The following is a 22,290-nucleotide window of genomic DNA, read 5'->3' as shown; positions in this document are numbered from 1 at the left end:
GTGGGTATGCATCATTTAGCGCTTGCTTGAGCGCATTGTCTACTGGGTTGTACGCTACTTGTGGAAACTGCCATTGTACGCATTTGTGGAGCCATACTTGGTTGTATTTGGCAGTCCCAGCCATTTCTGAGACTTGGTCTGGAAGATAGTCATTTCTGAGACTTGACTATACGCGATTTGCATTAGCCTTCGTGTGAGGGTCGATAGCGTGAGGTTTTTATTGAGCTGGGAGATTCTTAAATGTAGAGATCCTTTCGGTGATACAGGTAGCTAGAGCACCCTTTTCGTGACCTCTCCATAGGCTATGTATTAGTGATTCCTGTTTGATGCTCGAGTTCTATTGTTGACAGTTTATGCATATATATACAGTCTATATTTTGGGTTCCTACTGCTCTACTTCTGGGGAAACTCTGCCAAAATTTTTCTGAGTTATGATGGCTGGTTTTTTGGTCTTTTGAGCCATTTATGATGTTATGCTACTGAAATTTTGGCAAAATCAGAGGATAAGTCAGGTGTGCCTTCTTGGGAGCTTCATGGTTGGCTTTAATGGATGATCAAAATGGCCCTCAATTCACTCCATTTCATTTAACTCAAAGAATCCAGATAAATGTTCATGTGTCCAAGAAGATTTTTTTCCAGCAGCGCATAGTCTTTATGTTCGAGCCAAGAAGATTACGAGAGATCTTGGAATGTCCTTTGCCTGTTGTAATTCCGATGATCAACTATGAAAACTCATTTGATGTGCATGTGTTTGTCCTTATCTAAAGTTGAGCTCCATTGAAGTTTCTGGGGATTGGGTAGTCAAAAGTTTTGGGTTCTTGGACGTGTGTTCAAAGGGGTTCTCAAAGCATTGAAACTTGGGTAGCCATGGCTTTCTCTTATCCGGAGTTTCATGGAAGAAGTGATGAAGATGTGGAAGAATTTTTGGAAAAGATGGAGGTTGCCTGCATCAGCAACCAGATTCATGACCCTGCGCAAATGTTACGCCTTCTCCAAATTTGTTTGAAGAGTGATGCACGAGTTTGGTCTAAAGCATTTGAAGAGGAGTTGCGTGTGGCTGATCCACCTATAAGGTTGAGTTGGGACAATCTACGACATGGGTTGGAAGTGGAGTTTGTGAAGATAGAAGATCCTGACAAAGTGTGGCAAGAAGTACAGGCTTTGATGCAAAAGGAAGGTGAGCCAGTAGATGCGTACATACGTAAGTTTTCATTGGCATGGGAGCGAATGTGCAAGGCCTTAGCACCACAGGTACCCCCGCCTGATATGATGAAGAAGGACAAGTTCTTAGCTAGTCTTTGGGAGAATATACGTAAGAGAGTGGAGCTAAAGAAGCCTACGACATATGAAGATGCACTAGAGGTAGCAAGGAACAAAGAGTGGAAGCTGAGGAAAATGAGCCAGTTAGGGGTGGAGTCTTTGCCAATGAGGTTTGAATTTCAGCCTATAGAGTCTTTACAAGGTCGCATGTCAGGGGTTCATCATGAACCAGTGGTTCCTCTTACTACTCAGGTTATGCCAGTAGTTGTCACTACATCGGTGCAAGATGATGGGCTAAGGCAAGACATGAGGCAAGTGGTAGATTTGATGAAGAATCTCAGCCTAAACATGCTAGGTCAAGTGGGAAATAATCGAGGTCGAGGGAGGTTTGAAAATCAGCCAAGAGGTGAAAAAAGGCTTAGGAATGGTGTTGGACAAAGCAATGGTAGGTACTGGAGGCAGACGCCCACATGTTATAATTGTGGAGAGTTGGGTCACATCAGCCCGCAATGTGATAAGCCACCAAGGATGGGAGGAGACATGCATCCATTGCCAAGACAGCTGCTAACTAGGTCAAATGATTATGGCATCGAAATTAAGGGAGACGAAGGAACCAGTGGACTAACCAGGAGGAAAAGGGAAAGACAAAAGTGCTAAGTGTAGTCACCTTGGAGAAGGCATCAAAGCTAGAGGATACATTAGTGATGCCTATTGGGAAGAGGACCACAGAGGATAAGGAAGGAAGAAGTGCCCCAGGTCCTAGTAAGAAGAAAGGAAAGAGCCATGAAGGCGAGGATGTCAAGGCCAAGAGGAAAAGGAGAGCTCGTCGAAAGTTTCATGTTTCAGATTTTCCACTAGGGGATGGGCAATTAAGCTATGACTTGAAGGAGGATCTGACAAGCAGGAAGGCAGATGTTACTTTTGGGCAGCTTATAGAGATGGTGCCTAAGCTAAAGCGACAGTAGAAGAGGATGGTTAACCCAATGGAGAAAGAGCCAGAGAGAGGTTCAGTAAAGGTGTTAGCAATGGATGAGCTACCAGACATTTGTCCAATAGTAGATGTGTGGCATAAAAGGAAAAATTTGGGACAAGGTTATGTGGATGGCGGAGCCCAAATATGTGTCATAACACACTCATGCGTTGAGAAGATGGGTCTCACAGTGGCTGGGGTGTCAGGTTTTCGGATCAGATTGGCAAACCATCAAAAAGTAAAATGCTTGGGTGTTGTAAAGAGCTTAGAAGTGGAGGCATATGATGCAAAGGCAGTGGTTGATTTTCATGTGATGCCAGCAGGGTTGGGAGCATATCCTATTATACTGGGCAGACCATGGTTACGTGCAGTGGGAGCTGTTCAAGATTGGCGACATGGTACGATTAGCCTCTATGGAAAGATAGGTACCAAGAAGCTTTATAATATGGACACAAGGAAACGATTAGAGGAGCTTTATGAAGATGAGGATGAGTCTAGTGATGAAGACTCTTCCACGGTGACAGATGAGGACAATGATAGTACTACCAGCAGTGATGAGGATGCTGATGTTGCATTTCTTTTGATGGACAAAGAAATCCAGGAGTTTGGTTTAGTTGCATTTGCGAATGAGGTTGAAGATGAAAGTGAAGGGCCTTATTAAGTGATTGAAGGGCTGATGCAAACCAAGGTTGAGTTGTCAAAGAAGCAGAAATTGATGACACAAATGATCAGTGGAGACCTCTCAGCTATGGAGAAGGATATATATTTGCATATGTTGGATAGTTTTCCTGATTTGTTCATTACTTCATATGAAGAGATCAGAGGATTCAAGGGTGAAGAGATGCATATAGAGCTGAAAGAAGGTGCTAAGCCAGTGCGGCAAAGGCTAAGAAGGATGGGTCAAGAGCAAATGGAAGCCTTGCGGGTAGAGGTGGACAAGTTGTTGAAGGCAGGGTTCATAGTTCCAGTGGAGACCACAGAATGGGTGAGTCCAGTTGTAGTCAGTCCAAAGAAGGATGGGAAGTGGAGAATTTGTGTGGATTTTAAACCCTTAAACGCAGCCACTAAGAAGAACCCATACCCTCTTCCATTCATCGATCAGATCTTGGATTCAGTGGCAGGTTATGAGAGGTACAGTGTGTGTGATGGTTTTTCAGGCTATTTTCGATTGAAGATTGCTCTTAAAGACCGCACAAAGACGACTTTTATTACGCCATGGGGCTGCTATTGCTACACAGTATTGCCATTTGGGTTGTCAAATGGACCTTCCTTCTATCAAGAGAGAGCAAATTGGGTGTTGGAACCATTCATTGGTAGTTGTGTTAAAGCTTTTATGGATGACTTCTGTGTCTATAGCAGTAGGGCTGAACACCATGAGAAGCTGCAGATGGTATTGGCTCGATATGATGAATGTGGAGGACAACTAAATCCAAAGAAATGTCATCTAGCACAGCCAAGGGTGAAGTTATTGGGCCATATGGTGTCAGAAAATGGCATTGAGGCTGATCCAGATAAGGTTAAGTCTATTATTCTTCTTCCATCACCTACGAGTACGAAGCAATTGGCAACCTTTATACACAAAGTGAAGTACATGGCAAGGTTTATTCCATTGTCTTCTGAGATTCTTTATCCATTACAACAAGTGGCAAAGCATGATCCATTGCAATGGGATGACAAGTGTGAAGAAGTGTATCAAGAGGTGAAAGAGGTGTTAGGGGGTTTGTCAACCATGCAGGCTCCTGATTGGGAGAAAGTTTTTTATGTAAATCCCTCAATAGGGGATGATGCCATTGGAGCCATGCTATTGCAAAAGGGGAAGGGAAACCATTATATGAGGCCAGTGTATTGTGCAAGCCGAGTGAAGTTGGTAGCGGAGAGAAAGTTCTCGAAAGTAGAGCTAGTGATGGCCAGTGTAATATTTGCTTGTCGACGATTTCGTCATTACTTGCTACCACGGCCTTTTGTTTTCTTGACGAGTTATGCCTTTTTGCCACAGTTAATTAATGGTACTAACATGTCAAATGTGGTGAAGAAATGGGTAATTGAGCTGCAAGAGTTTGAGTTCTCTTTTCTAGTGGAAGATAGTACAAGGGCTATCCTAGCTGATTTGTTGACCTACAAGGAGAATCCCCTTATTGTTAAGGAAGAGGTGGTGAGAAAGGTAGTTGAAGAAGTGCCACAGATCAGCAATGCATATGTGTTGTTCTTTGATGGTTCATACAGAAAGAGCCATGATGCAGCTTCAGGGGGTATAGCACTTTATGATCCAGAGGGGAAGCTAGTATGCAAGAGAGGGTTCAAATTGGATGCTCATAGTAACAATGAGGCTGAATATGCTACTCTGGAAGCCGGATTACACATTTGTTTGAAGCATGGGGTTCGAAGGTTGAGCATAAAAGGTGATGCCTTGTTAGTGGTGAAGCAAGTGCTGGGTGTGTGGAAGAGCAAGAACACCTCATTGAAGGAAATGTGCTTTAGAATTAAAGGCCTGTTAAAAAAGTTTGAAGCATGGAGCATCAGACACATTGAACGTGCTCTAAATGGAGAGGCACATGAAGCAGCTCAAGGCATGATTGGGGAGCTATTTGTGTTGAGGACCACTTTACCTCTTTATCATGGCCGGGAAAGTTTTGCTCAAGAAGAGGAATTTTTGCTAACAGGAATCATTCGAAAGGAGATTCAGAAGTCTAAGAAGTATAGCTTTGTGCGTAGAGCATACAAGTACTAATTGATTGGTGATGTCTTATACATGAAAGGGGCTGATCTCGTGTTGAGACGTGTACCTTGGCGGGAGGAGCTTTACAGGGTATTGGAAGAGAATCATGAAGGCGCATGTGGTGGCCATTTTGCTCTAAAGATCACCTTGCATAAGATTTTGCAAGAGGGGTATCTATGGCCTAGTTTGCACAAGGATGTTCACCATTGGTGTAGGTCTTGCAATAGGTGTCAAGCATTTGGGAAGAGAGTGTTGAAGCCAGAGCTACGAAAAACCATTATGGCGTTTGATGTGTTTGAAAAGTGGGGGATTGATGCAATAGGCCCGTTACCTATCACAAGCAGGGGCAAAAGCTATATCTTGACGGCAGTGGACTATCTCTCTAGATGGACAGAGGCTATAGCAGTAAAACAGATCACTGCAAAGGATGTGGCAAAATTTGTGTATGATGAAATATGTTGCAAGTTTGGGGTGCCATTAGATCTACTTTCAGATAAGGGGCCAGGATTTAGAGCTAAACTGCTAGACTTCTTATGCACAAAGATGAAGATTAGGCACCAGTATACCACTCCTTATTACCCGCAGTGTAATGGCTTAAATGAAAGATTCAATGGTGAGTTGGTACAAATTCTTTCTAAAGTGACAGAGCACCAAGGAAAGAATTGGGATTTGGAATTGCCTAGTGCATTATGGGCTTACCGTACTTCGGTGAAGACAGGTATAGGGTTTACTCCATTTCATTTGGTGTATGGAAAAGAAGCACTATTGCCTGTGGAAGTAGAGTTGCCTGCGGTCAAGATGTTAGAGAAGTTGCTTGGGCCGCCTAGTGATGCATTCAAAGAGAGGCTCTTGCAGTTACAAGAGGTCCAGTTGGATAGGATGAGCGCATTGGAGCATTATGGGCAGATGCAGGATAAGGCTTTGGCAAAGATAAATGAACAGGTCAAAAGTAAGGGTATCAAGAAACATGACTTGGTTTTGCGCTACAACAGTAAGCTGGACAACACCTTCCAAAAGAAGTTTCAAATTAAGTGGGAAGGTCCTTTCAAGGTAGTGGAGTGTTTTCCAAATGGCACATATGAGCTGGCTAACCTGGATGGTGTTCTACATAAGTCAAGGGTAAATGGATTGCGTTTTAAATTGTATCATGCTAGATTGATGATGGTGGAGCAAGATGAGCTGTCTGTGGATCAAGCAGTGTTGGTGAGGGATGAGGAGACCTGTGATGCGGCGAGTCTCATATCTCTCTTTGCTGCTGCTGATCATGAATGATATAGCAGGCTAGGGGATGGGAAAATGATGTCAGGAGTTTTTTGGAGCAAGGGATTGCGCATATGTACATATACATGCATGGTGCATCAAATAAATAATTGCCCATTTTTCAGAGCCAGGTGGTTACATGGGGCCCACATGTGTACAGGTAGGACAGGATGTACATAGTGTATCTATTTTCACTATTACCAGTACCAGTGTGTTTTTTCTACAATAATGAGGAGTTGATAGCGCTTAAAACTTCTCGAGGAAGCTATCCGCGGGCCGATGATATGAGGTAAGCAGGTGTGTCAGATGGCATCTAGTGGCGTTAGGAGGGCGAACGGGGTCAATATTTGCACGCGGATGAGGACGGACACAACGTGGGTGTTTCCTTGTGATAATTATGCAGAAAGGTCATCATGAGGACCACTTTTTGGGACCACTTCACGTGGTGGCGAGATGCATTATTGGAAAAAAGCTGAGTGCCAGGTGTGCGAATGATGCAAAAAGGTGACAACTATGCACTGCGAGGTCAGTTTTTGGCCTGTTCGAGGTCCGTTTGAGGTCATCTAAAAGGCCAAGGGTGCCCAACTAATAAATCTAAGTGTTGGAACTGAAAAAACAAAAGAGAAGACCAGAAAAAACGTGGAGAAGAGAGGAGGAACAACTGCAACTGTGTTTTTGGGGTTTTTTGGAGCCTATTTTGGCCGTAAACTGCTTATCCGAGGTCGGATTTGAGCACTTTGACATTGTAGACTGGGGTTTTGGGCCGTTTCGGACGCGATGGCGCTGTCCATTTTGCCAAATTCCTCACTCTTTTCCTGCTGTTTTTCTGTGTAATTTTCTCCTATGAGCGAAGTTTCTGCTCTAGTTTGTGATTGTATCTGGCTTATTTTACCTATATTGTGTGAGCTATTTGCCCCATTGGTGTTGGCCCAAGCTCAATTGTATCTAAACATCAGAAATTCTCCTCTTTTGAGCTGAGTTTTTGGGTGTGTGTGTGTGTGTGTGTGTGTCTGTGTGGAGTGGGCAAGTGGATAGTCTCTCTCCTCTCACTCCAGAGGTGTGTTCCCTGTCTCGGCCAGGTGTGTTGTGTAAGCCAAGTGGTGCCCCATAGTGTGTGTGTGTATCTTCCCAAGAGTGTGTGTCGGGTCGTTATAGAGGCGTTGTGTGTGTTTTCATCCCGCCCACAACGCCACCGCATGTCGGCTCCCAACCACCCTCAAGGTCCCCCCTGCTCTGTTGCCAGAGCAAGTACTTGCTTCATTTCTTGCACAAAATGCTGATACAATGATGCTAAATGCTGAGATGCTGAGATGTTTATAGATACTTGATGCTGCTAATGCTGGGTACTGCTGAGGGGTTAAGGGGTATTGCATAGATGCGTGATACTGCGATTGCGACAAGGGTATGTGGCTGATTTGCTATCGCCGGGGACGGCGATGGGCTGAGAACTGAAAACGCTAACGATGTCAATGGCTCAGGTCTACAACCATGACGAGGCTATGGGCTGAATGCTGAAAACGCTGCTAGTGAAGGGCTGAAATGGAAACACTACAGAAGATCTGCTAGAAATGGTGATATGCTGATGAAGGGCTGGCGATCTGGCTGAAAAATGCTGAGAGGATGGGCTGAGGCGTCCTTGTGCTGCTGGTGCTATTGGTTCTTCTGCTTCCTCTGCCTCCCCTCCTCCTTCCAAGCGCCCCCCATGGCTGCATATATAGTGTTTAAATGTTGGATTGAGCAGTAGAGGATCAGCTCCACGATTCATTAAAAGTGAAGTTGAAGGGTCACTTATAATAAATGGCTTAAGAGGTGGTTCACACGCGGTAAAATGCCTATATTTTGCAATATTGTACTCTGCAAGAGAGGGTATGCAACTATGACCTGATTGGGCATGCACATCTTGCTAGAGGCTCACAAAGTGCCAGGCTAGGTCCTAAGCTAGACTATGACTGACGCTAGACGGTAGTAGAAGCTTGTCCACATGGCACAATTTAGTGCGCCACGTGACATTGCCCCCTGTTAAAGTGAGGCACATCTGCCGAACTTCTACCTGTGGTTACTTTTTGTACTTCTGATACTGAATGCTTATGATGCTTGTGGATGCATAAACCGATGAAAACTCCTCCAAACTTGTGGATACTGCGGATGTAGGTACTGCTACGATGTAACCACCCACCAACTGAGCTCAGCGTAACCGCGAAACGTTTCAGACCCGAAACGTTTCACCTTAGGCTAAGGCCTCACTGAAATGTCTGACCGAAACGCCAATTTTGTGTATATATAGAGTTATGTATCGACAAAATAGGTGTTCATAGTGCAGTGAGTAGGGACACATGCTAGGTTAACCTTGAAATAGCATATATATAATAAATAAATAACTATTTAATGGCCAAATTCTCTAAAGGAAAATTTTTATTTCAGGCGTTTCGATCGTTTCACCTGTTTCGCGTTTTAGGTCTACTGAAACACGTTTCTCGGTTATGCTGACCGAGCTACTAGGTAGCCTTACTACTGTCTCAGAATACTAGCCTTTATGGTGACTTTGCCTTGCGAGCAAGTACTACCACTTCTCGTGAAAACATTGCGGATGAAGATGAAAGGTAATGGTGCTCGAAGGTATTTCCAAATGTTGCTTGTCGACGGAAGTGGATGCACGCTACATGCAAATGCGAACGCAGAAGAGGGTTAGGGTTCCTTTCTCCAACTCCTTCCATATCCGCATAGGAGGCAAGTAGATTTTGGTACTCAAGATCTGGATTTTCGTGTATCTGATGGTGATCTTCCTTCAAAGACATAGCAATGAAGATGGGAGCGCGTCTGATACGCGATGGACTTGGGGTGGGAGTGGCTAACAAGTCTAGGATCGAGACACGAAGATTCTTTCAGGTTAAAAAATTGGGAGAGGTTCTTTGGGTTCTTGGCTCTATTGGGGTAGCAATAGATCATGCTCTCCTCACGTTTACCGTCTCATTCCAGTTTAGCACAAGTCGACTGGCACAAACACCTACGCATACTCGATACGCTTTTACTTCAGAGACTGATTCTGTCTACATAGATGGTATCTACAGACGCTTATGCACAGAAGATCCGGGGAGACCTTTAGGGGAGCTCACTTATATATTGACAGAGACACTTCAGGATGCAGCAACAAAGGCATACCCACACACTGAGCCTGAGCAGCGACGACGTTCTGGGAGCACACCCCAAAATAGCTAGTATGATGAGGAGTGTAGAGAGACGAGAGCCCAACTTCAGAGGGAGGTACTTCTAGGAGTCATTACTCACAGACAGTCACGGATTGCTTCCAGGATTCAGGTGAGGCATGGGGACTCTTCCACGAGCACTCCCCCCCACCGGTCATCACTTCTACGGAGGTATGGGGTTAGTATGCATCATCTCTCTACACAGTCTCGGCGTAGACACCTCTTCCTGATCTGCTAGAGCCATGCCAACACACATGTGATTTCTTTACCGCGGAGATGGTAAAGAGAGCCATTGACATGATGAAGACTAGGAGAGCATATGATCACGATGGCCTAGTAGCAGAGCATTTCATACATGCCAGAGATTTGCTTGCAAAGCTTCTAGCAGTGATGTTCAACCGTGCCATGTGCGAGGGCCTACTTGATACTTGGATTTTGTCCACGATCGTACCTATCTTCAAGTCAGGGGACTCTATGGAGCCAAGAAACTACCGCACTATCATGATTGGACACACATTGGCACGGTTGTACGCATCCATCCTTGAGCAGCAGTTGAGTAGATGGGCAGAGAGAGAGGGTGTATGGACTGCAGGACATGCGGTTTTCAGGAGAGGTTTCTCTACTCTTGATCATATTCTCACACTCAGAGCCATTATTGAGGAGGGGAGATCACGTGGGAGATGGCTCTATTGTTGCTTTGTGGACTTCAGCAAAGCCTTCGATACAGTGCCCATAGCTAGATTGATGCGCAGATTGCAGGAGATGGGGGTACCCAAAGAGTTGATTTGGGGGATCATGGCTCTATACAAGCTAGTAGTGGGACATGTATGCACTCTAGAGAGGATTTCTGATTTGGTTCACTCCACGATTGGGGTGAAATAGGGTTGCTCACTGCATGTATGTGGATGAGGTTGCTGACTGCATTGAGAGGGATGGTTATAGAGGAGCACATTTGGCAGGGACATGGATCCCACTATTGTTATATGCTGATGATATTGTGTTGATTTCCGACTCCCCGGAGGGGATGCAGCGTAATTTAGATGCTTTGTACACATTTGCCCACGATAGTGGATTCTCTGTTAACCTGGGGAAAACCAAGGTTATGGTGTTTAACACCACACCACACCACACCACAGTGGTCAGGAGGTCAACACCCAGTTTTACATATGACCAGGAGACGGCGGAGTATACAGATGCATACACCTATCTTGGGGTAGTCTTCAGTGGACCGGCGTTTTCATTGAGGAGAGCAGCACAGACTAGATTGACGAGAGCTTATGCAGCCTTAGGAGGATTGGAGAAAATGTGTTTGTAGGTTTAGTTTTAGGAACCTCGAACAAAACTGTGGCTTTCTGACACTCTAGTGGCTTCAGCTATGCTCTATGGGGTTTAGATTTGGGGGTCCTCAGTGGACCACCACGACATATCTGATAGCACTGATGGATGGAGATGTATGGGGGTGCCTCTAGTCTCTATGATCTCTCGGATGATTTGGGCTAAGGACTCAGTGCCACATGAGATTATTCGAGATGAGCTAGCTGGCCCCCCTCTCGAGTTGAGGCCCTTACGAGATCAGTTTCCTTCATGCATAATTTATGGGACCTTCCCAGAGACAAATATGCTCGGCTAGCCCTCGAGTCATCCTGACAGCTAGCGTTACAAGGGGACACAGCATGCTGGTATGGGCAGATGACATCATGGTTTCAGTCACATTGCTTCAGCATGGATAGACTTCCTCCATTCCAGTACTCCTTGAATGCACCCTCCCTTTCTCTCACACCGACAGAGATCACTAGACTTATACGTTAGGATTTGTTTCAACTAGATACCAGAAGCACATGGATACAGCCGGTACAAGAGTTGCGCACGAAGATAGCTTTCTATAGAGAGCATCTCCTCCAACTAACAGAGGATGGATATGTGATTAGACTGGCGTATATGGACACTCATTTACCCTATGGGATACGATGTGCTATTGGTCAGATGCACACACCATCGCATCAGCTAGAGATTGAGACTGGCAGATTTAGGAGAGTACCAACAGAAGCCAAGATATGCCAGTTGTGTCATATAGAGCCAGAGACAGAGTTACATCACATTTGTCACTGTGTGGTATACTATGAGATACGAGGCCGCTTCCATTGTCTATTCAGAGAGGGCTTCGGACCATTGGCTAGAGTCATGAGATATCAGGATTAGTGATGCCTCGGGTTGTTTTTGCTAGAGCTCTGCAGACACAGGGAGAGTCTCTTGAGGAGACCAGATAGTGGGAGACATTCACAGAGGGAGATCACTAACTTCTTTAGAGCAGGGACTCAGCAGCCAGAGGAGCATGCTTCACAGAAGACTTCAAAGCCCACTTCTACCAAAGGTATATTAGTGGACAGAGCCACTAAGCTCGGGAGAGCTAGACGCCCACGTCTACGGGGGCGACCACGACATCGACGGAGGCTCCACGAGAGAATCGGGACTATTCTAGCACGACATGGGAGATGCCTGGTACGACTATTTACAGAGACGGACATTGACGAAGCTCTCCAGCGACCGATGCGATACTTTCTCAGACAACACCCAATGCCGGGCATCCTCGGGCATGGATGATTATGATGATGATTTCAGTCTGACGATTTTAGTCTTTGACTTTACTTCATTTTATTTTTGTACCCAGACATTGGATTAAATCCACAAGGATTGTATCAGTTTGGTCTCATAGGTCATTTTGGCCTTTTGAAGATGTTTAATATAACATTTTATTTCATTTCATTTTATTTTTGCGACTTGAAGCCAAAGTTCTTTATCTTACAAGCATATTTGATACATTGTTTTTTTTTTCCAACGAATATGCAGAGCATGGGAGAACTTCCTGGTGGTGTTGGTTTTATATACGGCATGGATGTCTCCATTTGAGCTTGGATTCATAGAGACACCCCATTTGTCACTTGTCACAGCTGATTATATAGTCAACTTTATTTTCGCAGTAGATATTGTTATGACTTTTTTCGTTGCTTATCTAGACGATGAAACGCACCTCCTTGTGATGAAGCATTCAGAGATCGCGCGTAGGTACACATTTTGGCTTCACCATTTTGATTGTGAAGTTGTTTTTTGTATCTGCAAAGGACATAATGCACCTGCTTCACACAATTCATGAATAATTTGGTAGATTTTTTATACTTGTCACAAATTTGTTTATTTTTTTGAATAATAAGGATGCTCAGAATTTGTTTTTTTGAAAACAGTCATGGTATTTTAAGAATACATGCTATAGTTTTTGACACCAAGGGCCCTTTGTAAGTTAGCAGCATGAACATGCCTTGGCAATACTATTGGTTGCTTATGTGCTCACTGGTTTTTAATGTATAAGGTATGCCAAAACATGGTTTGCTTTGGATGTAGCTGCCACTATACCTATCCAAGCACTTGCACTTTCAAGGAAGTACGATTCAGGTCTAGGCTACAGCTCACTGAACATGCTGCGCCTTTTAAGATTACGGCGAGTCAGCAATATGTTTTCTAGGTGAGAGAGTATCCTTGGGTATCATGAAAATTCCACGAGCATAGAAATTCCTAATGAAAGACTTGTCATGATGCAGACTTGAAAGAGACATTCGGCTCAGCTATTTTTGGATGCGTTGCCTACGGCTTTTTTGCGTGAGTATGGTTGTCATTTTGAATAAACATAATTTTACATTTATAATGTGAGACATTAAACCAGCAGTAGTAGTTGTTGTGTTGGCATTGCTAATATGTAGCTTATTTTCGCAGCTGTTGAGTGAGTGGCACTATTTAGCTTAGGCCTCACTTGTAATTTGCCTCTTGTTGTTGTCTTTATACATTTTCTCTCACTTCGCTAATGCTAACGACAAAGTTAGCAGGAAATTGAAAGCGAGAATGAACAATTGACTCCAAGGTGATTGCAACATTCAAGTGCTAACGGAAACAGGGCTGCATCAAGACTTTTAAGTGATAGTTCAAGAGTCGAGAGAGCCTCCAAGTGTTTTTTAAATACTTATGTTCTTGTTAACTTCATGTTCAGTTCTATAGCTATGTCTTTTGTTGCATTGTTTTAAGAAGCTGTTGATGAAGTAAGCAACCTTAGAAGCTTCAATTACGAAAGGCCCCCCGCCTAGTGTGGTTCTCTCTCTATATTCGTAGTTTTCTTGCAAGTTGCCTTAACAATTCTCTTCTCTATGAATTATTTGGATTTGGTTAAATCTTGGGTGCTCAGCTACATGGCACCTGATTGGCAAACAGTTGCAGGTGACCGTGTCTGGTCAAATTGGGGTTAATCAAATCATGACTAACCTTCTTGTGATTGAATATTGAGCCTTAACACCTGTGACATGAGGGGCGGTTGTATGGCTATTGCAATTTCTGGGGTCACACACTCTATTGGAGGGCTCTCCTACAGATCTAGTCTTCTTGCTCACATCTATGGGTTATAAACGAGGCACTCTTGATATGCTTCCACCCAGTGTGCATTAGTTTGATGTCCATTCGCTGCTCATTGTGCTCACATCTTGGGGTCACAACTTTCCTCGACATCGACCACCTTGACAGCTATCTCGTCAGAGTTGTTGCATACTCTTCGCAGCCAATGGGATACATAAGCAGGCTCCTTTAGGGCAGCAGAGCGGCGTAGATACTATTTTCAACTATGGGCGCGGTCTTCTGTATTTTTCAGTATGGATAAGAGACATCACATGGCATTATGCACCTCATTAGTGGTTCATATTACTTTCTTTCTATATGGAGAGAGAGAGAGAGAGAGAGAGAGAGAGAGAGAGAGAGAGAGAGAGAGAGAGAGAGAGAGAGAGAGAAAGCTTTATTTACGTCTACTAAAGGCCAAAGTTGGCCTATGAGACCAAATCATATACAAAAGTGGTGATCTGGGTGTCGGTAAAATGAGAGAAAAGAAAGAATAAACCGACTGTGCCTACTGTGAATGAGTATGAGAGTGGGTGGTAGCTCCGACTCCACGGATAGTGGCTACCCTGTGTGTGCAGCATAGCAGTATAGGCCCGTGTGTGTAGCTCTGTCACAAGAGAAATGACTACACAGTATAATACAAGGCCACATGATGGTGGGCAATGTCCAGCTAAAAGCATACTATAGGGGGTGGGTGGAGAATGTCATACATAGGGGAGGGTGGTCGAAGAGCCTCCTGCAGCCTGGTGGTCCAATGCGTAGATGCATACCTCATCTCCAGGTGGTGCTGATGTAGTGCCCGTATCCTCAATACCTCGTCGTGATGTGGTCGTCGTCTCAGATAGCCAGGGACTCGTGGTCTATGACGGGTGTCGGCCTGCTGAAGCGTGAGCCCGCTCGTGTGAGTCGGAGGTCTCTGGCTAGACACCTCTCGTTGGAAGAACTCTGTAATAGTCCGCTGTGTACTCGCACCTCCCTGCTGTAGTGGCTGTAGAATGTGCTCACGCATGCTAAAAGCAGTGGTCAGGAAGCGGCCTAGCTGGATCTGGTCACTCCTCGCTATACACTGCTGGAGTGTATCCTCTATGCCAAACTGAACTCTAAGCTCCGAGTAAGCTGGGCATCTCACCATGAAGTGCTCCTCGCTCTCCACCTCTGTATGACAAATGGGACATATACACTCATCTCGTGGTATGCCTCTGGCTCTGCCCCTCTCAATCTCCAACTGGTGCGAGGACACTCTAAGCTGCCCAATGGCCACCCGAAGGTGATGTGGCATATATCTCTGCATGTATAAGGGGGTCTCAATGAACCCCTGCTCTGATAGCTGTAGAAAATGCTCGCGGTAATGTAGCATTTTCGATGGTAGCTCATGTCTTGGGTCAACCCATGTCCTCTGAATGTAGGTGTGCCATATCTCCTATCTAATGACCCTATTCCTCTCAGATCGTGTGAGGGAATAGGTGGGGGCCTGAGTGTCGTACTGTAGTGGCGGCAGTCTATCAATATCCAGTCCCTGAGAAGAAAACCAATCCCGTGTCTGAGCATACCATGAGGTCCTATCCCCTACCAATGCCATGTCCTGTGATGCCGAGAAGGCTCGATATGCAATACAATCTCTGTCCATGCTCTGAAGTCTGTGCAGCATGCATACAGTCTGAAAAAGTGCCTCAACCAGCATAGGTGGTGCAGCAAGCTCGGCTCGAATGATGTCATGTGGTACTGAGGGCTTGCTTCAAATGAGTCTAGAGATCATGAGTATCTGTGGTCGCTCCACTAGAGTCCATACAGAAGCAGCTAGCCCTGGGCCCCATATCGCAGCCCCATACGTAAGTGTTGGTGTGACCAGTGTATCAAACAGCCACCCCTTTGTACGGGGCTCCTCAAAGTGTGCCTGATGGCACTGTCTCTCCATCAATGCCAGTGCTGAATACCCTCTAGTGAGTCTGTCTCTAGCTGCCTGTGCCATCGAGAATGCCCCTGATGCTGCTGTGAAGGTCACGCTGTGAGCGGGATGAAAACACACACAGCGCCTCTATAACGACTCGACACACACTCTTGGGAAGATACACACACACACTATGGGGCACCACTCGGCTTAGACAACACACCTGGCCGAGACAGGGAACACACTTATGGAGTGAGAGGAGAGAGACTATCCACTTGCCCACTCCACACAGACACGCACACACACACACACACACCCAAAAAACTCAGCTCAAAAGAGGAGAATTTATGATGTTTAGATACAATTGAGCTTGGGCCAACACCAATGGGGCAAATAGCTCACACAATATGGGTAAAATAAGCCAAATACAATCACAAACTAGAGCAGAAACTTCGCTCACAGGAGAAACTTACACAGAAAAACAGCAGGAAAAGAGTGAGGAATTTGGCAAAATGGACAGCGCCATCGCGTCCGAAACGGCCCAAAACCCCAGTCTACAATGTCAAAGTGCTCAAATTCGACCTCGGATGAGCAGTTTACGGCCAAAACAGGCTCCAAAATGAGCAAAAACACACCTGCAGTTGTTCCTTCTCTCTTCTCCACGTTTTTTCTGGTCTTCTCTCTGTTTTTTCAGTTCCCACACTTAGCTTTATTACTTGGGCACCCTTGGCCTTTTAGATGACCTTAAACGGACCCCGAACAGGCCAAAAACTGACCTCGCAGTGCATAGTTGTCACCTTTTTGCATCATTCGCACACCTGGCACTCAGCTTTTTTCCAATAATGCATCTCGCCACCACGTGAAGTGGCCCCAAAAAGTGGTCCTAATGATGACCTTTCTGCATAATTCTCACAAGAAAACACCCACGTTGTGTTCGTCCTCATCCGTGTGCAAATATTGACCTCGTTCGCCCTCCTGACGCCACTAGATGCCATCTGACGCACCTGCTGACCTCACGTCGTCAGCCCGCGGATAGCTTCCTCGAGAAGTTTTACGCGCTACCAACTCCTCCTTATTGTAGAAAAAACACACTAGTATTGATAATAGTGAAAATCGCTGCATTATGTACATGCTGTCCTACCTGTACACATGTGGGCCCCACGTAACCACCTGGCTCTGGAAAATGGGCAATTCCTTATTTGATGCACCATGCATGTGTATGTACATATGCACAATTCCTTGCTCCAAAAAACTCCTGACATAATTTGCCCATCCCCTAGCCTGCTAGATCATTCATGATCAGCAGCAGCAAAGAGAGATATGAGACTCGCCGCATCACAGGTCTCCTCATCCCTCACAGACATCACTCGCTCTTCAGAAAACTCATCTTGCTCCACCATCATCAACCTGACATGATACAACTTAAGACGCAATCCATTTACCCTTGACGTATGTAAAATCCCATCCAAGTTAGCCAACTGATATGTACCATTCGGGAAACACTCCACTACCTTGAAAGGGCCTTCCCACTTAATTTGAAACTTCTTTTGGAAGGTGTTGTCCAGTTTGCTGTTGTAGCGCAAAACCAAGTCATGCTTCTTGATACCCTTACTTTTGACCTTTTCATTTATCTTTGCCAAAGCCTTATTCTGCATCTGCCTATAATGCTCCAATGCGCTCATCCTATCCAATTGGACCTCTTGTAACTGCAAGAGCCTCTCTTTGAATGCATCACTAGGCGGCCCAAGCAACTTCTCTAACATCTTGACCGCAGGCAACTCTACTTCCACAGGCAATAGTGCTTCTTTTCCATACACCAAATGAAATGGAGTAAACCCTGTACCTGTCTTCACCGAAGTACGGTAAGCCCATAATGCACTAGGCAATTCCAAATCCCAATTCTTTCCTTGGTGCTCTGTCACTTTAGAAAGAATTTGTACCAACTCACCATTGAATCTTTCATTTAAGCCATTACACTGCGGGTAATAAGGAGTGGTATGCTGGTGCCTAATCTTCATCTTTGTGCATAAGAAGTCTAGCAGTTTAGCTCTAAATCCTGGCCCCTTATCTGAAAGTAGCTCTAATGGCACCCCAAACTTGCAACATAGTTCATCATACACAAATTTTGCCACATCCTTTGCAGTGATCTGTTTTACTGCTATAGCCTCTGTCCATCTAGAGAGATAGTCCACTGCCGTCAAAATATAGCTTTTGCCCCTGCTTGTGATAGGTAACGGGCCTATTACATCAATCCCCCACTTTTCAAACACATCAAACGCCATAATGGTTTTCCGTAGCTCTGGCTTCAACACTCTCTTCCCAAATGCTTGACACCTGTTGCAAGACCTACATCAATGGTGAACATCCTTGTGCAAACTAGGCCATACATACCCCTCTTGCAAAATCTTATGCAAGGTGATCTTTAGAGCAAAATGGTCACCACATGCGCCTTCATGATTCTCTTCCAACACTCTGTAAAGCTCCTCCCGCCAAGGTACACGTCTCAACACGAGATCAGTCCCTTTCATGTATAAGACATCACCAATCAATTTGTACCTGTATGCTCTACGCACAAAGCCATACTTCTTAGACTTCTGAATCTCCTTTGGAATGATTCCTGTTAGCAAAAATTCCTCTTCTTGAGCCAAAGTTTCCTGGCCATGATAAAGAGGTAAAGTGGTCCTCAACACAAATAGCTTCCCAATCATGCCTTGAGCTGCTTCATGTGCCTCTCCATTTAGAGCACGTTCAATGTGTCTGATGCTCCATGCTTCAAACTTTTTTAACAGGCCTTTAATTCTAAAGCACATTTCCTTCAATGAGGTGTTCTTGCTCTTCCACACACCCAGCACTTGCTTCACCACTAACAAGGCATCACCTTTTATGCTCAACCTTCGAACCCCATGCTTCAAACAAATGTGTAATCCGGCTTCCAATGTAGCATATTCAGCCTCATTGTTACTATGCGCATCCAATTTGAACCCTCTCTTGCATACTAGCTTCCCCTCTGGATCATAAAGTGCTATACCCCCTGAAGCTGCATCATGGCTCTTTCTGTATGAACCGTCAAAGAACAACACATGTGCATTGCTGATCTGTGGCACTTCTTCAACTACCTTTCTCACCACCTCTTCCTTAACAATAAGGGGATTCTCCTTGTAGGTCAACAAATCAGCTAGGATAGCCCTTGTACTATCTTCCACTAGAAAAGAGAACTCAAACTCTTGCAGCTCAATTACCCATTTCTTCACCACATTTGACATGTTAATACCATTAATTAATTGTGGCAAAAAGGCATAACTCGTCAAGAAAACAAAAGGCCATGGTAGCAAGTAATGACGAAATCGTCGACAAGCAAATATTACACTGGCCATCACTAGCTCTACTTCCGATAACTTTCTCTCTGCTACCAACTGCACTCGGCTTGCACAATACACTAGCCTCATATAATGGCTGCCCTTCCCCTTTTGCAATAGCATGGCTCCAATGGCATCATCCCCTACTGATGGATTTACATAAAAAACTTTCTCCCAATCAGGAGCCTGCATGGCTGACAACCCCCCTAACACCTCTTTCACCTCTTGAAACACTTCTTCACACTTGTCATCCCATTGCAATGGATCATGCTTTGCCACTTGCTGTAATGGATAAAGAAGCTGCGAAGACAATGGAATAAACCGTGCCATGTACTTCACTTTGTGTATAAAGGTTGCCAATTGCTTCGTACTCATAGGTGATGGAAGAAAAATAATAGACTTCACCTTATCTGGATCAGCCTCAATGCCATTTTCTGACACCATATGGCCCAATAACTTCACCCTTGGTTGTGCTAGATGACATTTCTTTGGATTTAGTTGTCCTCCACATTCATCATATCGAGCCAATACCATCTGCAGCTTCTCATGGTGTTCAGCCGTACTGCTATAGACACAGAAGTCATCCATAAAAGCTTTAACACAACTACCAATGAATGGTTCCAACACCCAATTTGCTCTCTCTTGATAGAAGGAAGGTCCATTTGACAACCCAAATGGCCACATGAACATTAATCTGAATTTTTTGAGTTAAATGAAAAGGAGTGAACTGAGGGCCATTTTGATCATCCATTAAAGCCAACCATGAATCTCCCAAGAAGGCACACCTGACTTAACCTCTGATTTTGCCAAAATTTCAGCAGCATAACAGCATAAATGGCTCAAAATACCAAAAAACCAGCCATCATAACTTGGGAAAATTTCGACAGAGTTTCCCCAGAAGTAGAGCAGTAGGAACCCAAAATATAGACCGTCTATGTATGCATAAACTGTCAACAATAGAACCCGAGCATCAAGTAGGACTCACTAGTACATAGCCTATGGCGAGGTCACGAAAAGGGTGCTCTAGCTACCTGTATCACCGAAAGGATCTCCACATTTGAGAATCTCCCAGCTCAATAAAAACCTCACACTATCGACCCTCACACGAAGGCTAATGCAAATCGCGTATAGTCAAGTCTCAGAAATGACTATCTTCCAGACCAAGTCTCAGAAATGGCTGGGACTGCCAAATACAACCAAGTATGGCTCCACAAATGCGTACAATGGCAGTTTCCACAAGTAACGTACAATCCAGCAGACAATGCGCTCAAACAGGCGCCAAGTGATGCATACCCACAACAACTACAAGTGACATCACTGCTAGTATATCACTGTACTCCAGCTACCTGTATCTATGTGAATCACGTGTACCTGTACCTGTACCTGTACCTGTACCTGTTCCTGTAACCTGTAATCTGCAACCTGTAACCTGTAATCCCGAAGCTCGAAACTCGAAGCTCGAAGCAGAAGGTACTCGAAGAAGATCCTCCGTGGGGGCGCCAAAAGAATGTGAGCGGGATGAAAACACACACAGCGCCTCTATAATGACCCGACACACACTCTTGGGAAGATACACACACACACTATGGGGCACCACTTGGCTTAGACAACACACCTGGCCGAGACAGGGAACACACTTCTGGAGTGAGAGGAGAGAGACTATCCACTTGCCCACTCCACACAGACACGCACACACACACACACACACCCAAAAAACTCAGCTCAAAAGAGGAGAATTTCTGATGTTTAGATACAATTGAGCTTGGGCCAACACCAATGGGGCAAATAGCTCACACAATATGGGTAAAATAAGCCAAATACAATCACAAACTAGAGCAGAAACTTCGCTCATAGGAGAAACTTACACAGAAAAACAGCAGGAAAAGAGTGAGGAATTTGGCAAAATGGAAAGCGCCATCGCGTCCGGAATGGCCCAAAACCCTAGTCTACAATGTCAAAGTGCTCAAATCCGACCTCGGATGAGCAGTTTACGGCCAAAACAGACTCCAAAATGAGCAAAAACACACCTGCGGCTGTTCCTCCTCTCTTCTCCACGTTTTTTTTGGTCTTATCTCTGTTTTTTCAGTTCCCACACTTAGCTTTATTACTTGGGCACCCTTGGCCTTTTAGATGACCTCAAACGGACCCCGAACAGGCCAAAAACTGACCTCGCAGTGCATAGTTGTCACCTTTTTGCATCATTCACACACCTGGCACTCAGCTTTTTTGCAATAATGCATCTCTCCACCACATGAAGTGGCCCCAAAAAGTGGTCCTAATGATGACCTTTCTGCATAATTCTCACAAGAAAACACCCACGTTGTGTCCGTCCTCATCCGCGTGCAAATATTGACCTCGTTCGCCCTCCTGACGCCACTAGATGCCATCTGACGCACCTGCTGACCTCACGTCGTCAGCCCGCGGATAGCTTCCTCGAGAAGTTTTACGCGCTACCAACTCCTCCTTATTGTAGAAAAAACACACTAGTATTGATAATAGTGAAAATCGCTGCACTATGTACATGCTGTCCTACCTGTACACATGTGGGCCCCACGTAACCACCTGGCTCTGGAAAATGGGCAATTCCTTATTTGATGCACCATGCATGTGTATGTACATATGCGCAATTCCTTGCTCCAAAAAACTCCTGACAACGCCAAGGTAAACATATGACCCTGTAATCTCAATGCTCCCTCCTGCTGCTATAAATGCACTCTGCCTCCTGACCTGTACTGAAGTATGAAAGATAAGAACCTTGGTTTTACCAAGGTTCACTGAAAGCCCTCGTTGTAAGCAAAAATCATCAAGCGCTGAAAGATGTCGGTGTAGCCCCTCAACAGACTCTGCTACTAGCACCATGTCATCCGCGTAGACTGTAGCAATATGCCATCCGCGTACTAGCAATATGTGTACTTTAGTCCCGCCTATCTCCACTCCATCTCCTCCTCTGTGCTGAATGAAGTCCACAATCTCATCAATATAGAGTCCAAATAGTGTAGGTGAAAGAGGGCACCCTTGTTTCACCCCAATGGTGCTAACAAGAGTGTCTGATATACCTCTTGGACATCTGACTCTGCCAGAAACATGCTCATACAATGCATATATCCCCCAAATCATCTCCTCACCCACACCCAGATCCATGAGTCGTCTGAATAACCTCTCTCTAGGTACTGTGTCAAAAGCTTTGCGGAAGTCCACAAAGCAGCAAT

The 22,290-nt window shown here is 45.0% G+C and overlaps 2 protein-coding genes across 3 annotated transcripts in view; one reads left to right on the top strand and one right to left on the bottom strand.

Moving 5' to 3' along the window:
• The window catches only part of LOC147456918 (potassium channel KAT3-like), a 142,295-nt gene that overhangs the window by 57,657 nt on the left and 62,348 nt on the right, over positions 1-22,290 (top strand). The window contains exons 2-4 of one of the 2 annotated variants that reach the window (XM_086511996.1): positions 12,257-12,472; positions 12,774-12,926; positions 13,003-13,060. In XM_086511996.1, coding sequence (XP_086368122.1) covers positions 12,257-12,472; positions 12,774-12,926; positions 13,003-13,060 — 427 coding nt within the window. The remainder of the gene's footprint in view (positions 1-12,256; positions 12,473-12,773; positions 12,927-13,002; positions 13,061-22,290) is intronic. The other variant, XM_086511997.1, reaches the window with a different exon arrangement.
• LOC147456921 (uncharacterized) lies at positions 14,508-22,198 on the bottom strand. Its single transcript, XM_086511874.1, has 2 exons — positions 21,739-22,198; positions 14,508-15,841 (listed from the first exon to the last, which is right to left on the bottom strand). The coding sequence occupies exon 2, from the start codon at positions 15,192-15,194 to the stop codon at positions 14,508-14,510; it is 687 nt and encodes a 228-aa protein (XP_086368000.1). The 5' UTR covers positions 15,195-15,841; positions 21,739-22,198.

Source organism: Adiantum capillus-veneris, chromosome 5, assembly GCF_014529385.1.
Source record: "Adiantum capillus-veneris isolate H3 chromosome 5, ASM1452938v2, whole genome shotgun sequence".
Lineage (NCBI taxonomy): Eukaryota > Viridiplantae > Streptophyta > Polypodiopsida > Polypodiales > Pteridaceae > Adiantum > Adiantum capillus-veneris.
The sequence above is the reverse complement of the archived record's forward strand: the minus strand, read 5'-3'. Positions and strand labels throughout refer to the sequence as shown.